The sequence below is a fragment of the Penicillium mononematosum genome (genome assembly GCF_028829835.1).
Source record: "Penicillium mononematosum strain IBT 11891 chromosome Unknown utg000005l:1.0-9366267.0:1.0-9372171.0, whole genome shotgun sequence".
Classification (NCBI taxonomy): domain Eukaryota; kingdom Fungi; phylum Ascomycota; class Eurotiomycetes; order Eurotiales; family Aspergillaceae; genus Penicillium; species Penicillium mononematosum.
In genome coordinates, this window is record NW_026643275.1 from 1,791,658 (window position 1) to 1,805,334 (window position 13,677).

Sequence of the window (13,677 nt, forward strand, 5' to 3'; positions counted from 1 at the left end):
TTGTTGGTGTATACAACAGCTTTCCATGTTCCGTATCTCGGGTTGATCTCGACTTGAATCGCCCTTTGACCCTTTGATATGCCGAGAGGTGTCCATCTCATTTAATTCTGTCCCTATTTCTACATATGCATTCATAACTCATCAAAGAAGGTTCAATTCATGACACATAACCATTCATGACCGAAGAGTACAGTTACAGCCTCACCAAGCTCACCCTCCGATACATCTGATCAGTACATATGTATCCATATCTACTATTCAGGATGAGTCGGCGGCTGCACAATTTCACCATCTTGATACTTCGACGCCGCAATCTCTCCACAAGCCTTACACTTGCGCTTTTCCTCGTCGGCCGCAAACTCCTCAACCACAGCCTTAACCTGCGTCCCTAGGTCGACACACACGAATTTCTTCTCCCAGACAATCCCCTTGCAGTTCTTGCAATACCATCTCATAGCGTCGACTGCATCCTCAGCCCGCGGCTGCTCCATCACGACACCGACAGTGTCCTTGAAGCGCACGGGACAATGCGGGGTGTTTGCAGGAAGTAGGAAGATCGAGCCTTCGTGGATGGGGATATCTTGGAAACTAGGAGGTGTGGTTGAGTTGTCGACTGTTTTGAGGAGCATTGACCCTCGGTATTGGTAGAAGAACTCTGGTGTTGTGTTGATGTGGAAGTCGGTTCGGGCATTGGGCCCGCCCACTATCATTACTGTGTAGCCGGCTGTGGCTGGAGTTGAGGGATGGTAGACGCAGTAGTTATTGACTGGTGGTTGTAGGAGATGGGAGTTTTCTTCGAGCCTGGATAGATGTCGTTAGCAATTGGCTTTTCGGATAGCTTGCTTATTGGTCGCGTGATGAAGCATGGTACATATATCATATGCAAAGCGGGGGAGGTACATATGTATTGTAAGATATGTGAAGTGTTGGACTTACCATTTGGGGATGTTTAGTGCTGGAAGAAGCATTGTGAGAATATATCAACATCTGTTTTTGTCAGAGTCTACTTTGTACCTAGGTAGCTTCTTTTTCGCAAATGTCGCATGAGGTCGGAACTCTTAGAAATCAAAAAACCGACGATCTGATCCTCGGAGATATCAGCTCCACCCCGGACTTAACCTTCGGCCCGGATCAACTTCCATCCGCTAATTTTTCTTTTTCATATCTCGAATCCAACAGCCGGACTACAGTGTTCAACGGCGAGAGTTTTGACCAACCACACAAAATGGCGACCTCTCAACCCCCTCTTCGGTTTACATCCCATCACAATCTGGTATATCGCCTAGTCTTGTCCACCCTCACCGGCCGCACGGTCCACATCTCGCAAATTCGTTCGTCGTCGCCCACGAATCCGGGTCTTGCGCCTCATGAGATTTCTTTCCTCCGCCTCCTAGATGCAATCACCAATGGCTCTCAAATGGAGATCTCTTACACAGGTACCGTGCTTGTTTACAAACCGGGTTTGATCACTGGCAGCACGGCCGGTACTGGAGCCAGCGGCGGCATGATCACCTACGAGCTTCCTTCAAACTGTAACCGCGGTCTCAGTTATTTCCTGATTCCTCTCTGTCTACTGGCCCCCTTTGCCAAAGCACCCATGAAGGTGCTCTTCACGGGACCCGGTGTGATCACCTCGTCGACACCGACTGGAGATATGTCCGTCGACAGCGTTCGTACTGCGATCCTTCCCTTGTACAATCAATTCGGTATCTTCAACAACATCGAACTCCGAATCTTGAGACGATCAAACACTGGTCCCACTGGCAGGGGTGGTGGTGGTGAAGTCCAGCTCGTGTTTGGCCACCAGGTCCGTCTGCCGAAGACTCTGCACTTGATGAACGCAGGCCGCATCAAGCGCATCCGTGGTGTTGTATACTCGGTTGGTGTGTCTGGCTCAAACAACGCTCGCATGATTGAGACCGCCCGTGGTATCCTCAACCCACTCAGTCCTGATACTTATATCTTCTCCGACGTTGCGTCTGCGCCTTTGGTACCCGCTCCGGATAAGACCAACCCCCAGGCAAAGAAGAAGATCGGCCTTGGGTTTGGTTTGTCCTTGGTAGCGGAGTCTTCCACAGGCTGCCTCTTCTCGGCTGATGTGGCCTCTCCGCCATCGGGTGGTCAAGCCCCCGAGGAAATCGGAAAGCAGTGTGCATTCCAGCTTCTAGAAACGGTTGCCAAGGGAGGTTGTGTGGCTCCTGCGGCTGTGACAACCATGTTCATTCTCATGACCATGGGCTCAGAGGACGTTGGTCGGCTGCAGGTTGGCCGAGATGTGATCGCTGATCCCAACGTGGTCCAGCTCGCTCGAGACCTGTCCAAGTTCGGTGCCCCTGGCTGGGGTATCCGAGACGCACCTGACAATGGAGATGGAGATGTGATTGTCAGCGTTGTCGGCCGTGGAATTGGTAACGTCGGCAGAAAGGTTGCTTAAGCTGCCGTGGACGGCTTTCGCACTTCATCCCAAGTCTTCCACCACTCTGAGGGCCGTCTTTGCCAAACAATCCGGGAAGTCTCACCTCAGCAGTTCACTCCTTCCCCAAAAAAACAGGGCCACGTGGTAGTCCATCAGATGCTGTTGGCGTCGAGGGCTTCTGGCCGTCTGTCCTGTGCACGCCAGCGTGCTCCAAGAAGCTCAGACGTTTTCAAGGCTTGACTTGTCGAGCATGAACTTGTCGAGCATGAACTCGACCTGTCGCTCCACAGCGACGAAGCCATGTGCGGCAAAAGACTGCTTTTTCCTGTCATCATGATACCCATACGAAACTTGCCAGAGCAAGGTGACAATCTCTTACATAGGATTCAATATCATTATATTCTCTTCTACTCCTATACACATTGACATAATGGTGACATACATAGTCTATCGCCCGGGTGACCAGTTGTATCCTGAGGCCATCGACTCTTTTTTTTATAAATATCCCTCTCCCTCCCCTTTTCCTCTTCTCTTCTTCATCTCCCCATCTCTCTCCTTTTCTCCCAATTCCCATTCCCCATCCCCCATCTCCCGTCCTTCATCTTCATCTTCATCACCCAATCATCCATCCATCCATCCATTCATTCATTCATCCATCATCGTCTTCCTTTTCTTCTTCTCCCCCTTCCCTTGTCACTGTCCTTTGTTTACACCCTCTCCCCATTTTCCCCAGCGACGGCTCGCACATCACCGTGGTGCTGGGGTCCAGTAGCCCTTCGGGGTGAAGCCAAGACGAGCCCTGCCATTTATTCATCATCTTCGGGTTTTGTTTGTTTACCATTTATCCCCCGCCTTCTGCTCACCGGTCCCGGGGCAACCTGGTGCCGACTGGGAAGTGAAGAGAGGGACTTCGTCACCATGTCTGCCTGCAACGTCCTCTACCATTTATCCATCTTGCATCTTGCATCTTTCATCATACATCTTTCGGGTTTCTTGTTCATCATCTATCCCCCGCCTTCTGCTCACCGGTCCCGGGGAAACCTGGTGCCGACTGGGAAGTGAAGAGAGGGACTTCGTCACCATGTTTGTTTTGCAATGTCTTCTGCCATTTATCTTGCCATATGTTTGGCCATTTATCCCCCAGCGATGGCTCGCACCTCATCGTGGTGCTGGGGTCCAGTAGCCCTTCGGGGTGAAGCCAAGACGAGCCCTGCCATTTATTCACTTCTTCGGGTTTTGTTTGTTTACCATTTATCCCCCGCCTTCTGCTCACCGGTCCCGGGGCAACCTGGTGCCGATTGGGAAGTGAAGAGAGGGACTTCGTCACCATGTCTGCTTTGCAACGTCCTCTGCCATTTATTCGTCTTCATCTTGAGGTTTTGCTGTCTGCCATTTATCCCCCGCCTTCTGCCCACCGGTCCTGGGGAAACCTGGTGCCGACTGGGAAGTGAAGAGAGGGACGTCGTCACCATGTTTGCTTTGCAATGTCTTCTCAATGTCCTCTGCCATTTATCTTGCCATATGTTTGGCCATTTACCCCCCAGCGATGGCTCGCACCTCATCGTGGTGCTGGGGTCCAGTAATCCTTTGGGATGAAGCCAAGACGAGCCTCTTCTTCTTCTCCTTTTTTTTTCTTTTTTTTTCCCCTGTTGGGCTTTGGTGTCTTTTTCCCTCTGCAGTGTTCTCTGCAGTGAAAGGATTGGTCTTTTGGGTCTTTACTGTGTGTTTTTAGTTTTCCTTTCTGCGCGGTAGTCATGGAATGGTTGCAATGAAAATATTCTCGTTCTAATTCTATTCAAATGTAGTAGACGCTAAGGAGATAGAAGACCAGACAAGACATGAGACGCTAGCATGCAAAAGGGGTACTCACAGGACAAAAACAAAGAAAACAGAGTGCTTGAACGCTTTTGAGATGAAAGGGCAATGGGAAAATCAACAAGATCAAGAAAAATGTCAACGAGACAAACAGTAGTATGTGCAATGGGAGAAGGCCAAAGAATATCAAAAAGGATTGTGCAAGAAGTCAAGAAATGCCAAAAGTGACAAGAAGCAAACCAAAAACAGCATGAGACACAAGAATCACTCGGTCGGGAGAGCATCTCAGTCCGAAGTATCCTCATCCTTACCAGGATACATAATATCCTGGCGATAGACCGCAAGACCATGGTTGACAAAGACGAAGAGGAACATGCAGACAATGCAGATCGTCATCGCAGAGCCAACACCCTTAATCCCGGCGCTATCAAAAGCATTTCCAAGCGTAATAGTAGCAATGGTGAACCCCGTATCAGGGAAAACCATCGCCCACCAGCTAAGATGGAAGCTCCTCGGCGGCGACCGAATAACCGCAATAGCAGCGACACAGAAGAACCAGAAGCTCAGCGCCCACAGGAATGCGCCCGTCGCCAACGCCAAAATCTCCAGCATGCGTCCATCAGCAGCAGTGTCTTCACTCCCCATCACCCGGAACGTCTCAGGCAGTCCCTGCGCCATACCCACGAGAGCAAGTGCCGTGAAAGCTGGCGGTCCGACGCAGATGAACATCGCTGGTCTGTGTTCGCGGCACGGAAGTCCACTCTCCATCAGTCGCCCAATGTAGTGCGAGTACATCATGAACGAGATACAGAAGCCCAGCCCTTGGAAGGTTATTCCGGCAGTGATGATTGGGATTGCTGCGCGCTCGGGCTGGCTTGCGGAGATGACGGACGCAATGGTCCCGCTTAGCATTACTGGGAACGCGGGCAGGACCCAGGATGGCATCATTGTTTGGAGGCGGTAGGTGTGCGAGGTGAAGACGAAGGAGTATTGTACCACGGCGAGAGTGAAGGTGCAGAAGCAGTATAGCCAGAAGAGGACTTCGAGGGTTGTTGTGAACGCCGGGGTGGGGTTCTCGCCGAAGTACTTGTCCAGACCGGTTATCATTGTTGCGATGGAGAGCCAAAAGGTTGGGAAGAAGAGGCCTTCGCGTTCATGGCGGAAAGAGTTGAGCATTCCGCCATGGATTGTGAACCGTGCTGCCATGAGAGAGCAGACGAGGGAGAAGAGGACGAGGTTGATGAGGTAGATGGCTAGGCCAATCTCACGGCAGCCTTTGAATCGGTTCGGCTGGTTTGCGATGAGGAGGGCTAGACCTCCTGCGCTCATGGTGAGGGTGTACCATGCCCATGTGAAATGACGAAGACGATCGCGGAAGCTCAGTGGCAAGCACTTCTGGGACTTCTCTGAGTCGAGTATGAAAGGTGTGTCTGATTGAGAGGACATTGGCGCGGATGGAGGATGAAGCTCCTGGCTATGTTTAGGCAAAGCCTGTAGTAGAATTGGAGCGGACATTGTGGGTATATAGAGTTGATGCAATGAGGTATAGATGAAGCCCTAAGCTTGGAACATAAAAAAAGAAGTATAGAGTGGATATAGTGAATATATTGAAGATAGAACTATAAACCAAATCATAGAATGGGAAAAAGCAAAGACAAGGCTTTGAAGAATGGAAATGATTGTAGTGATTCGTAGTGAACGACCTGGGAGAAGGAGCGAAAAGGGAGATAGTTAATATACCAGGATGGCCAGGATGGGCAGCAACATACAAAACGTCCAGGCATATCAATTCCATAATTCCATAATTCACCGAAGATCAGCCAAGAAATTCCAAGACTCTACTTTTTCAGAGTGAAAAAAAGATCAAAAACCAGAAAGGGGACTCTATTCAAGGCACGGGGGTAGTCAAGGCAATGAAACCCTTGTAACGAACCTACCAGCGGCCTCAATGGGCACGTAGGACCCATAATTTCATCGAACTAAGGAAAATTATATAAGAATAGATCGTTCCAGGATGTTAGGCTCGGACGATTCATCACCACATGCATCAGGGGGGGTGGCGGTTAGTGTCCCTAGGGGGGAGTTCCGGAAGCATAGCGATCCACTGCGGATCTGGACATCAGGTTAGACGTATACAATCGTACTCCGTATTCCGTATACACTCGGCACTCCGTACAAATAAAAAAGGAATTTCGATGCCTAGGGGACTCTGCCAAGAACATGTAGAAAACTTATTGGCGCATAGCGCTTTTCCTGCGCCGCAATGATTGACCTGGTCCTTGAGTGGAGAGTACAACATACAAGGCTGATTGAGAATCTATACAATATGTCAGTACGGAGTACACACCATGAATCAGAGACAAAGTTACTCAGATGATGAATCTCAAACCCTTGGATCCCGAGATAATTCGGGCCGAATGTGATATCCTTTGTTTTTCGCCGAAACCTTCCGATAGGAGGTTGAGGATGTATAAACGGAAAGTCTAAACAGGGATTCTTATGCGCGCCCAACGTGACTGGACACCAAATGCCAAGAACAAAGTGATCGACAGTATATTGACGGACCGCTGCCAAGCTTTAGTTTTGTTGAAGAGATGGGACTGGTGGAGATGCCGAATAACTTCGGTAACACCATTGCGTGTATGCACAACGTAGAACAGATTCAATAGAAGATACCCTGCAACACACACGCAATAGAGAAAGTTGAGAAGTTGAGAAGTTGAGAAATTGGAAAGTCGACAAAATCTCAGGTGGAGTCGGAACGTTGACGTAGTCGGAATTTCTTGGCATTTTCCCCTGAACTTCGCAAGGTTCTCTCTTATCTTCACAGCCCCCCCCAATCAACACTATTGGCATTGGGATTCTCGCCAAGAGACCTTTCGGACACGGATTCTGTCGATCGGTCGATCATTTTTCAAGGGGTCTCTGGCTTTTATTGGTGGATTGATTGGCTTATCTTTCATCATTTTGCCAAGATGCCCAGACCCTGTTTGAAAGCGATATACAACATGGAACATTATGCGATGAAACGCATGTATGTTGATGAAACTTACAATGTCATCAGAAATCCACTTTTCTTCACTCAAGTGTCTGGCTCTTATGGAGTCTACGGAGTCGATGGAGTCGATGGAGTCTATGGAGACTTACTGTCAACTTCACGGGATCACCCGCAACCCTACATACAGCCTTGGAAGATACATCCATGGATACCGTATAAATCACTTCATTCAGAGAAGATCAAACAAGGAAAAAAATGAAGGTTCAAACTGACGCAAAACAAACGCAATATAATGCAATGCACCTCGAACTCAGAAAAATGACAAATTCAAACTATGCAACAGAACGCCAGCGGGTCCTTCGAAACGTCTTCAGGGCAGCAATGCATGAAATCATGTTCAACGTCGAAGTTTCTGCAGAATCCAGAAACACAAAGTTTGGGCATATGCATCCCCAAGCCCAATCACATCACAACATCTACTCACATCATTCGGTAAACAAGATCAGAGGCCAGCTCCGTCGTCAAATCCAACAACGCACGAAGACTCTTCGGAGAATTGGAAATGGAAGTCTCATCCCGATCCGTCTTGGCATCCACGGGCCGCAAAGACGGCGTCGCCGAAACTGAATCCTCTGCCGAATGATACCGTGCCAATTCCTTCACGTTGCACGCCGCATAATGCACCACCAATCGGCGCAGCTGGTTCTCACGAAGTTGGGTCGCGGATGTTGGCGAGATCGGCTCCAGTCGGGACGTCTTTGTGTATGCGTAGTGCACCAGCTCCAGCACCATCTGCGCCTTGGTTGCTGCCAAGCCATCTAGAACTTGGGAGTCACCTAGATCGGCAGTTTCGAAGTGTGTCGATGACAGGAGGAGCAGATCGCGATGCAACTTTCGGAGACATAGCTGGGCGAGAGCGGGAATTAGGTACCGTGTGGCGAAGACATAGAGTTTCGCGTGGAAGGTGATGTAGGGCAGCTCGGTGCTCGGCGTCTCGATTGGGGCGGGCTCCGACGTCGGTGGGTCATCGTATTGTAGCGAGGTGAACTCGTCCCATAGACTGAGGCCAGGCTCGCAGGGCGAGGTGGCTTGCTGTTGCGCGAAGGACATGTCGAGCATTGGTCTTTGCGGCTGTGTTTGGCTAATGCTGGTGCCTGGGTTTCTATCTTGGGTCCAGGAATTTTCCATCGATTCCGCCGCAGGCGCAGGCTGTTCTTCTGCAGGCGCAGGCTCTTCAGTTGCGGGTGTACGTTCAGGTTCAGGTGCAGGCTGTTCAGCTGGCTGCTCCCAGTGCTCTGTTGATTCTGGTTCTGGTTCTGGGCCAGGGTCTGCTGGAGTCCGTTCTTCAACGGGCTCTGCTTCTGGCTCGGGGATGGGCTCGGCAGCGACTTCTGGGGGTGGTGTTGATGGCGGCGTAAGGCTGACAGGCTCAACTGGTGCGGGAGGTTCTTCTTCGACAAGCCCTGCTTGCTTTTTGCCCTTCTTCCCTTTCTTGCTCTTCTTTTTGTTGCCCTTGGGTTCTTCTGGCTCCCATGACACAGGTTCTTCGGTCGGAACTGCCCATTCGTCATCCACAGGATGCACATCCTCGGCCGGTGGCTCTGGTGCAGTCTCCGCTTCGTGGTATGTCTCCGGCTCTGGCTCTGGCTCTGGTGCTGCTGCATCGACTGGAGCCTCGGGCTCTGGAACCGCCTCGGCCTCAGGCTCTGGCGCATGAGTTGGAGTCACTGGTTCCTTGGCCTCGGGCGCAGGCTCAGATACAGGTTGAGCCACTGGCGGCTCGGGCTCAGGCGCAGGCTGATGGTACGCTCCTTGTCCCCGATGGCGAAACTGCGGGGGCGGCGACGGAGCCGGGGGTGGCACAGTCGACGATATCGAACCAGACCGGTAATTCTCTCTCCAGGTGGCGGTACTCGGCGAGCTCTCGACTACTCCAAGCCTGTGGTCTTCCAGGACCTCTTGCTCGCGACGAGGCACGTTATAATCGCCGGTGTATGCATACTCGCAGAAAGCTACGAAGGTCTCGACATCATCTTCTTCCAGAACAGCGATTCGGTGTTTTGATTCCCTCGTCGGACCGTTCATGAGATTATGGAGTGGTTTGGAGACATGTTGAGCGAGCCCCGACTGGATTGTCAGCTTCGTATGTCGCGGGCCAACGAGGAAGGTGAATGACGGTGAGTGTATGATACTGAAGATGTTGGATTAGCGGTCTGCTAATAGTGTATACCTATGTCATAGGCTGATGCGATGCTCTCCATACCTGCTAAAATTGGGAACAGACTCCATGAGAGACGGTTGACCTTCCGCTTCAGAAGGGATGAGATGAAATTAATCTACGTTCTAACATGCAGGATAGTGCCATTAAATATTTTAGCTCGAATTCCCAAGGCGCCGGAAGCGATCTTGGGCGAAGATAGTAGTATGCAACGTGTGCAGCTGTGATGGGGAAAGAACAGTTCCCAAGACCCATTGCACTAACGCTAGACCGAAATACCATATGAGATATGCGAAATGGGGCCAAAAAGAGATTTGATGTCGTGGTATATGCTCGCCCTACACTGTCCTCTCGATATCCTATGGTTTGGTGTCCCCCCAATGCCAATCACCATTCACTCGTCCAAATGAACCATTTGAATTCGATGCCGCTATCACCGAGACAAAATAACAATGCAGAACAACCATACAGAGCAGCCATACAGAACTGTCGGTGTTGACTGGATCCTCGACTGTCCAATTGTCGGGCGATGTTGGTGTCAGCAGGTTTGTGCCCAATCCCCAGCCTCGAGAGAACCCAATCTGTGGCCTCACTGGTTGATTTGTTCCTGAGGGCTCCATCGGGGCTTGGAATTTGAAGCTTCACATATTTTTTATTTTGATTTGTCTTGGATGTTTGAGATATTTTGGAGATTTTGGATATGTTGGATGTAGCGGTCAACAGTTGTACAACGGAGCCCTAAAAAGGTACCTAATTATACCGAGGTTGGATTAGCAGTGACATTTACCAAATATATTGACAGATATTTACGAAAATAGGCATGACAACCCTAGTACTTTTCTACTACAGGTTGAATATATTCCTCGCCCCTCTTTTCCTTGAAACAAGCTTATTCCGCTGTCCTATCGAAGAGAAGCAGCAAATCCAATATAATTGCCACTTTAGGATATATACAACGAATCACAGTTCATACGTCCAATATTCTATATAAAAGAGTAGGGTAGTCTATCTAGATATATCCAGAACAAATCCAATAATATACAAAATAAACCAAATAGGCCTATTAACTACTATGCATCAACCGAATCTGCGTGTTCCCAGGCTCCCACTCCCTCAACCCTTCCCCAACACTATACCAAAACCGCAACCGGATACACTCCTTCCTCGCAGCCTCCAAATCCCCCTTCTCAAATGCCTCTCCAAGCCTATTCACACACTCAACAACCCTCCCCTCATTCTCCTTCTTAAGCTCGTTGATCTGCGCCTCCGCCTCAGCAGAATCCCCAACCTCCTCAATAGTCTCCTGCACCTCCATAACCTCCATCAGCGTCTCCGCATCAAGCGCATGCTTAGTCGACGCGTCTTCCGCCGTCACGTCGATCCCATGCCATTCCCGTAGAATGTACTGTGCCCGCTGCAGCGGGTCCAGGAGTGTCCGGTACGCTTCGTTGATCCGTGCTGAGAGGCCCTCGGCGAGCTGCTTCTCCGCTCCGTTCGGGTATTTGTCAGGGTGGACAAGGCCTTGCAGTTGCAGGAATTCGCGGCGGAGATCGCTGGTTGAGATTGCGAATGCCGAGCCTGGTGGCGGGCCTGCCGGTAGCGTTTGAGGGAAGATCGTGTAGTGGTTGGTTATGTCTGGCGCGCCGGCGAGAGATATTTTGTTGGCTTCTGTTGGCTTGGAGGCTTCTGTTGAGGAAGAGCGGCGGTGTATCATGAATGCCTGGTTTATGGGAGCTCGACGTGTTGGGAGGGTTGTTAGTCCTCGCGCTCCCTGGCGATATCGGCAGAGCAGGCATGCATCTTGGCTTGTGTTTGATAGCGACTGGGTTGGTGGTGGGAGAGACCGTGGGGATGCTGTGCGAGAGAGATGCTGTGCAATTCTCTGTGGACGGAAAGCCATGACTATGTAGTGTTCTTATGGTCAAGGGAAGGTCAAAGGAAGGGCTATAACTTCAAAGTTGATAAAAAGCCCTCGACATACCGCTTTACGTCATCCCCGCATTTGCCACGTGATCAGATAGGAACTAGGTACAGGTACATCTCTGATACATTGCACAGGAAAGGAAGGATATCGACATGGATATTCGAAAAATCTTATCCAACATATTACATGCTGTTCTTTGAGTTGTATGCAATTTCCAATTAGGAGGCATAAGAGAGATAGTTCAAGATCTGGAGCCAATATATGAACCCGAATCATTCAATCCCCCAAAGCTTCACCGTACGGTCGTGACCGCAGCTAGCAATCCACTTTGCATCGTCACTGACATCTGTGCTGAGAACGTTACCCGAGTGGCCGCTCAGCGACTTCACGAGGGACCAGTCATCCGCGCTAAAAATGTTGACACTCTTATCAAATCCACTGCTAACAAAGAACGTGCCCGACTTCTTGGGCGAGGGCGTCTCCGCTGCTTTATCCACTGCAGCTGGTGGAGCGCCATCAATGTCCATCCCGCCATCTGTAGAAGGCAAGAAGGACGCAGCCTCTGCACCCTTGTACCAGCGGAGATCCGATACCACGCTCTTATGCGCACCAATCCCGCCCGTCTCTTTCATTTGTCGCAAGTCCCAGCATTTGACCCATCCATCACCGGAACCAGACAGCACCCGGTGTCCATCAACGCCCCAGTCCATACCGTAGATCTCGCGAATGTGGCCGTCGAGAATCATCACGTTGCGCCCTGTCCGCAGATCCCAGATACGCCCGATACTGTCGAATCCACCACTAGCCACAAGAGAGCCATCACTGTTGAACGCCACTGTATAGACCTCTCGCGAATGGCCTTCTTGCAGGAGCAGTTCGGTGGCCGTTTCAACATCCCACAGCCGCCATGAGCTGTCGAAGGATGCCGATGCTGCATATCGACCTGAAGGGTGGAACTCGGTACGGCACACACGCCCCGAGTGGCCAGATAACGTAGCCAGCGGCTTTTCTTGATCAAGGGCCCAGAGGTTAAGATTTCCCTCGCCGCCTCCGGAGATCAAATTAACAGTTGAGGGTGAGACATTCGAGGTGGGTAGAGTGGCGCCGGGGAACCACGACAAACCACCCACTCGATCCGTATGCGCATTGAAACTCGCTTTTTCTTCCAGATTGGGCACGCCGAGCAATTTGATCCCACCGCTCCAGTTCCCAGCAGCGATTGTCTGCCCATCCGGCGCGAATCGACAAATGCTCACCGGACGATCGCCAGCAATCTGAGATCCGTAAAGATCAAATCCTTGTAGCTTCTCCTTGACGGCTTTGCGATGCTTGACATGCGTTCGAAGTGGAATTGTGGATTCGTCTTTGAGCCGGGCCACTCGAGCCTTTGCGCGCGGCAAAGAATAGCGCGCAATATCTTTCCGCGCCTCGAGTAACTCGTTCCCACCCTCTGTAAAGAATTCTTCTTGCTGTTCCCCTTCCTCCTCGGCTTCTTCCATTTCTATTTCGACTTCGCCTTGTTGCTCCGCCATGTCGGTCAACAGTTCACGTAGACGATCGCGTCGCTCTGATGGTCCTTCGCCGAATAGGGTAATGGGCTCTCCGAGCTCTCGTAGTCGTGCGCGCACTCGTGTGTCATCTGTTGGAACCACCATAGCTGCTGCTCTCCGTTTCCGTTCGAATTGCGATAGAATGGCGGAGGCCCGCTCGCTTGGGATACCCCCTGCGGTAGTGGGCATATCATAGTCTTGGTCCATTGCTATAGTTCTATTAGTAGGTTCCCCCAAAAAAAGGCTGTTCGGTAACGACTCACGAAGATCGGCATAGCTGATGCCCCCCATGTCTGTGTCCTCCGTCTCCTCGACATAGGCCTGTCGCGCTGGGTGCATCATATTGGGCAATTTAGAAGCTTATGCTTCTCCAGTGGCTCAAAATGTAGATTAATAAAGATTGGCGCTTGTGTAAAAGAAAAGAATTGGGGTATCTTGTAGTGAAGAGAAAAAGGTTGGCGGGAGAGAAGATGTTGCGGGCGGCAGAATAATTGATAGACCTTGGCGGTATCGCATTGAAGGGCATACAAGTTGTACAAGTTCACGTCTGAGGGAATTGTACAGATTTGAATTCATCTACATAAGAGGGCAATAGTAGTACTCATTCGTTTGATCTATTTTCCTACAAGTCCAACTCCGTACAGTTCAACAATTTCTGCCTGAAAAATCGGGTATCCAAGAAAAATCAATGACGCCAGGCGGTCGGGCGATAAGGGCGGGTACTGTCTTATCCGTTGAGATTCTATGCAGCTCCTT

The 13,677-nt window shown here is 50.6% G+C and overlaps 7 protein-coding genes across 7 annotated transcripts; 1 reads left to right on the forward strand and 6 right to left on the reverse strand.

The window, feature by feature from the left end:
- Window positions 1–254: 254 nt before the first annotated feature.
- N7519_008769 (3-hydroxyanthranilate 3,4-dioxygenase) lies at window positions 255–968 on the reverse strand (the record flags this gene model as incomplete). Its single annotated transcript, XM_057295543.1, has 2 exons — window positions 255–801; window positions 937–968. The coding sequence occupies 2 exons, from the start codon at window positions 966–968 to the stop codon at window positions 255–257; spliced, it is 579 nt and encodes a 192-aa protein (XP_057143425.1).
- A 257-nt stretch (window positions 969–1,225) lies between these two features.
- Window positions 1,226–2,434, forward strand: N7519_008770 (RNA 3'-terminal phosphate cyclase-like protein; the record flags this gene model as incomplete). The annotated part of the gene is made up of 1 exon (XM_057295544.1): window positions 1,226–2,434. One exon carries the CDS (start codon window positions 1,226–1,228, stop codon window positions 2,432–2,434), a length of 1,209 nt encoding a protein of 402 aa, XP_057143426.1.
- A 982-nt stretch (window positions 2,435–3,416) lies between these two features.
- N7519_008771 (uncharacterized protein) lies at window positions 3,417–3,925 on the reverse strand (the record flags this gene model as incomplete). Its single annotated transcript, XM_057295545.1, has 2 exons — window positions 3,417–3,780; window positions 3,858–3,925. 2 exons carry the CDS (start codon window positions 3,923–3,925, stop codon window positions 3,417–3,419), a joined length of 432 nt encoding a protein of 143 aa, XP_057143427.1.
- A 591-nt stretch (window positions 3,926–4,516) lies between these two features.
- N7519_008772 (tellurite-resistance/dicarboxylate transporter family protein) lies at window positions 4,517–5,746 on the reverse strand (the record flags this gene model as incomplete). Its single annotated transcript, XM_057295546.1, has 1 exon — window positions 4,517–5,746. One exon carries the CDS (start codon window positions 5,744–5,746, stop codon window positions 4,517–4,519), a length of 1,230 nt encoding a protein of 409 aa, XP_057143428.1.
- A 1,963-nt stretch (window positions 5,747–7,709) lies between these two features.
- On the reverse strand, window positions 7,710–9,518 carry N7519_008773 (uncharacterized protein; the record flags this gene model as incomplete). The annotated part of the gene is made up of 2 exons (XM_057295547.1): window positions 7,710–9,420; window positions 9,493–9,518. The coding sequence occupies 2 exons, from the start codon at window positions 9,516–9,518 to the stop codon at window positions 7,710–7,712; spliced, it is 1,737 nt and encodes a 578-aa protein (XP_057143429.1).
- Window positions 9,519–10,510: 992 nt separating this feature from the next.
- Window positions 10,511–11,161, reverse strand: N7519_008774 (J-type chaperone JAC1; the record flags this gene model as incomplete). Its single annotated transcript, XM_057295548.1, has 1 exon — window positions 10,511–11,161. One exon carries the CDS (start codon window positions 11,159–11,161, stop codon window positions 10,511–10,513), a length of 651 nt encoding a protein of 216 aa, XP_057143430.1.
- A 482-nt stretch (window positions 11,162–11,643) lies between these two features.
- N7519_008775 (putative pre-mRNA splicing factor) lies at window positions 11,644–13,263 on the reverse strand (the record flags this gene model as incomplete). The annotated part of the gene is made up of 2 exons (XM_057295549.1): window positions 11,644–13,130; window positions 13,185–13,263. 2 exons carry the CDS (start codon window positions 13,261–13,263, stop codon window positions 11,644–11,646), a joined length of 1,566 nt encoding a protein of 521 aa, XP_057143431.1.
- Window positions 13,264–13,677: the final 414 nt, after the last annotated feature.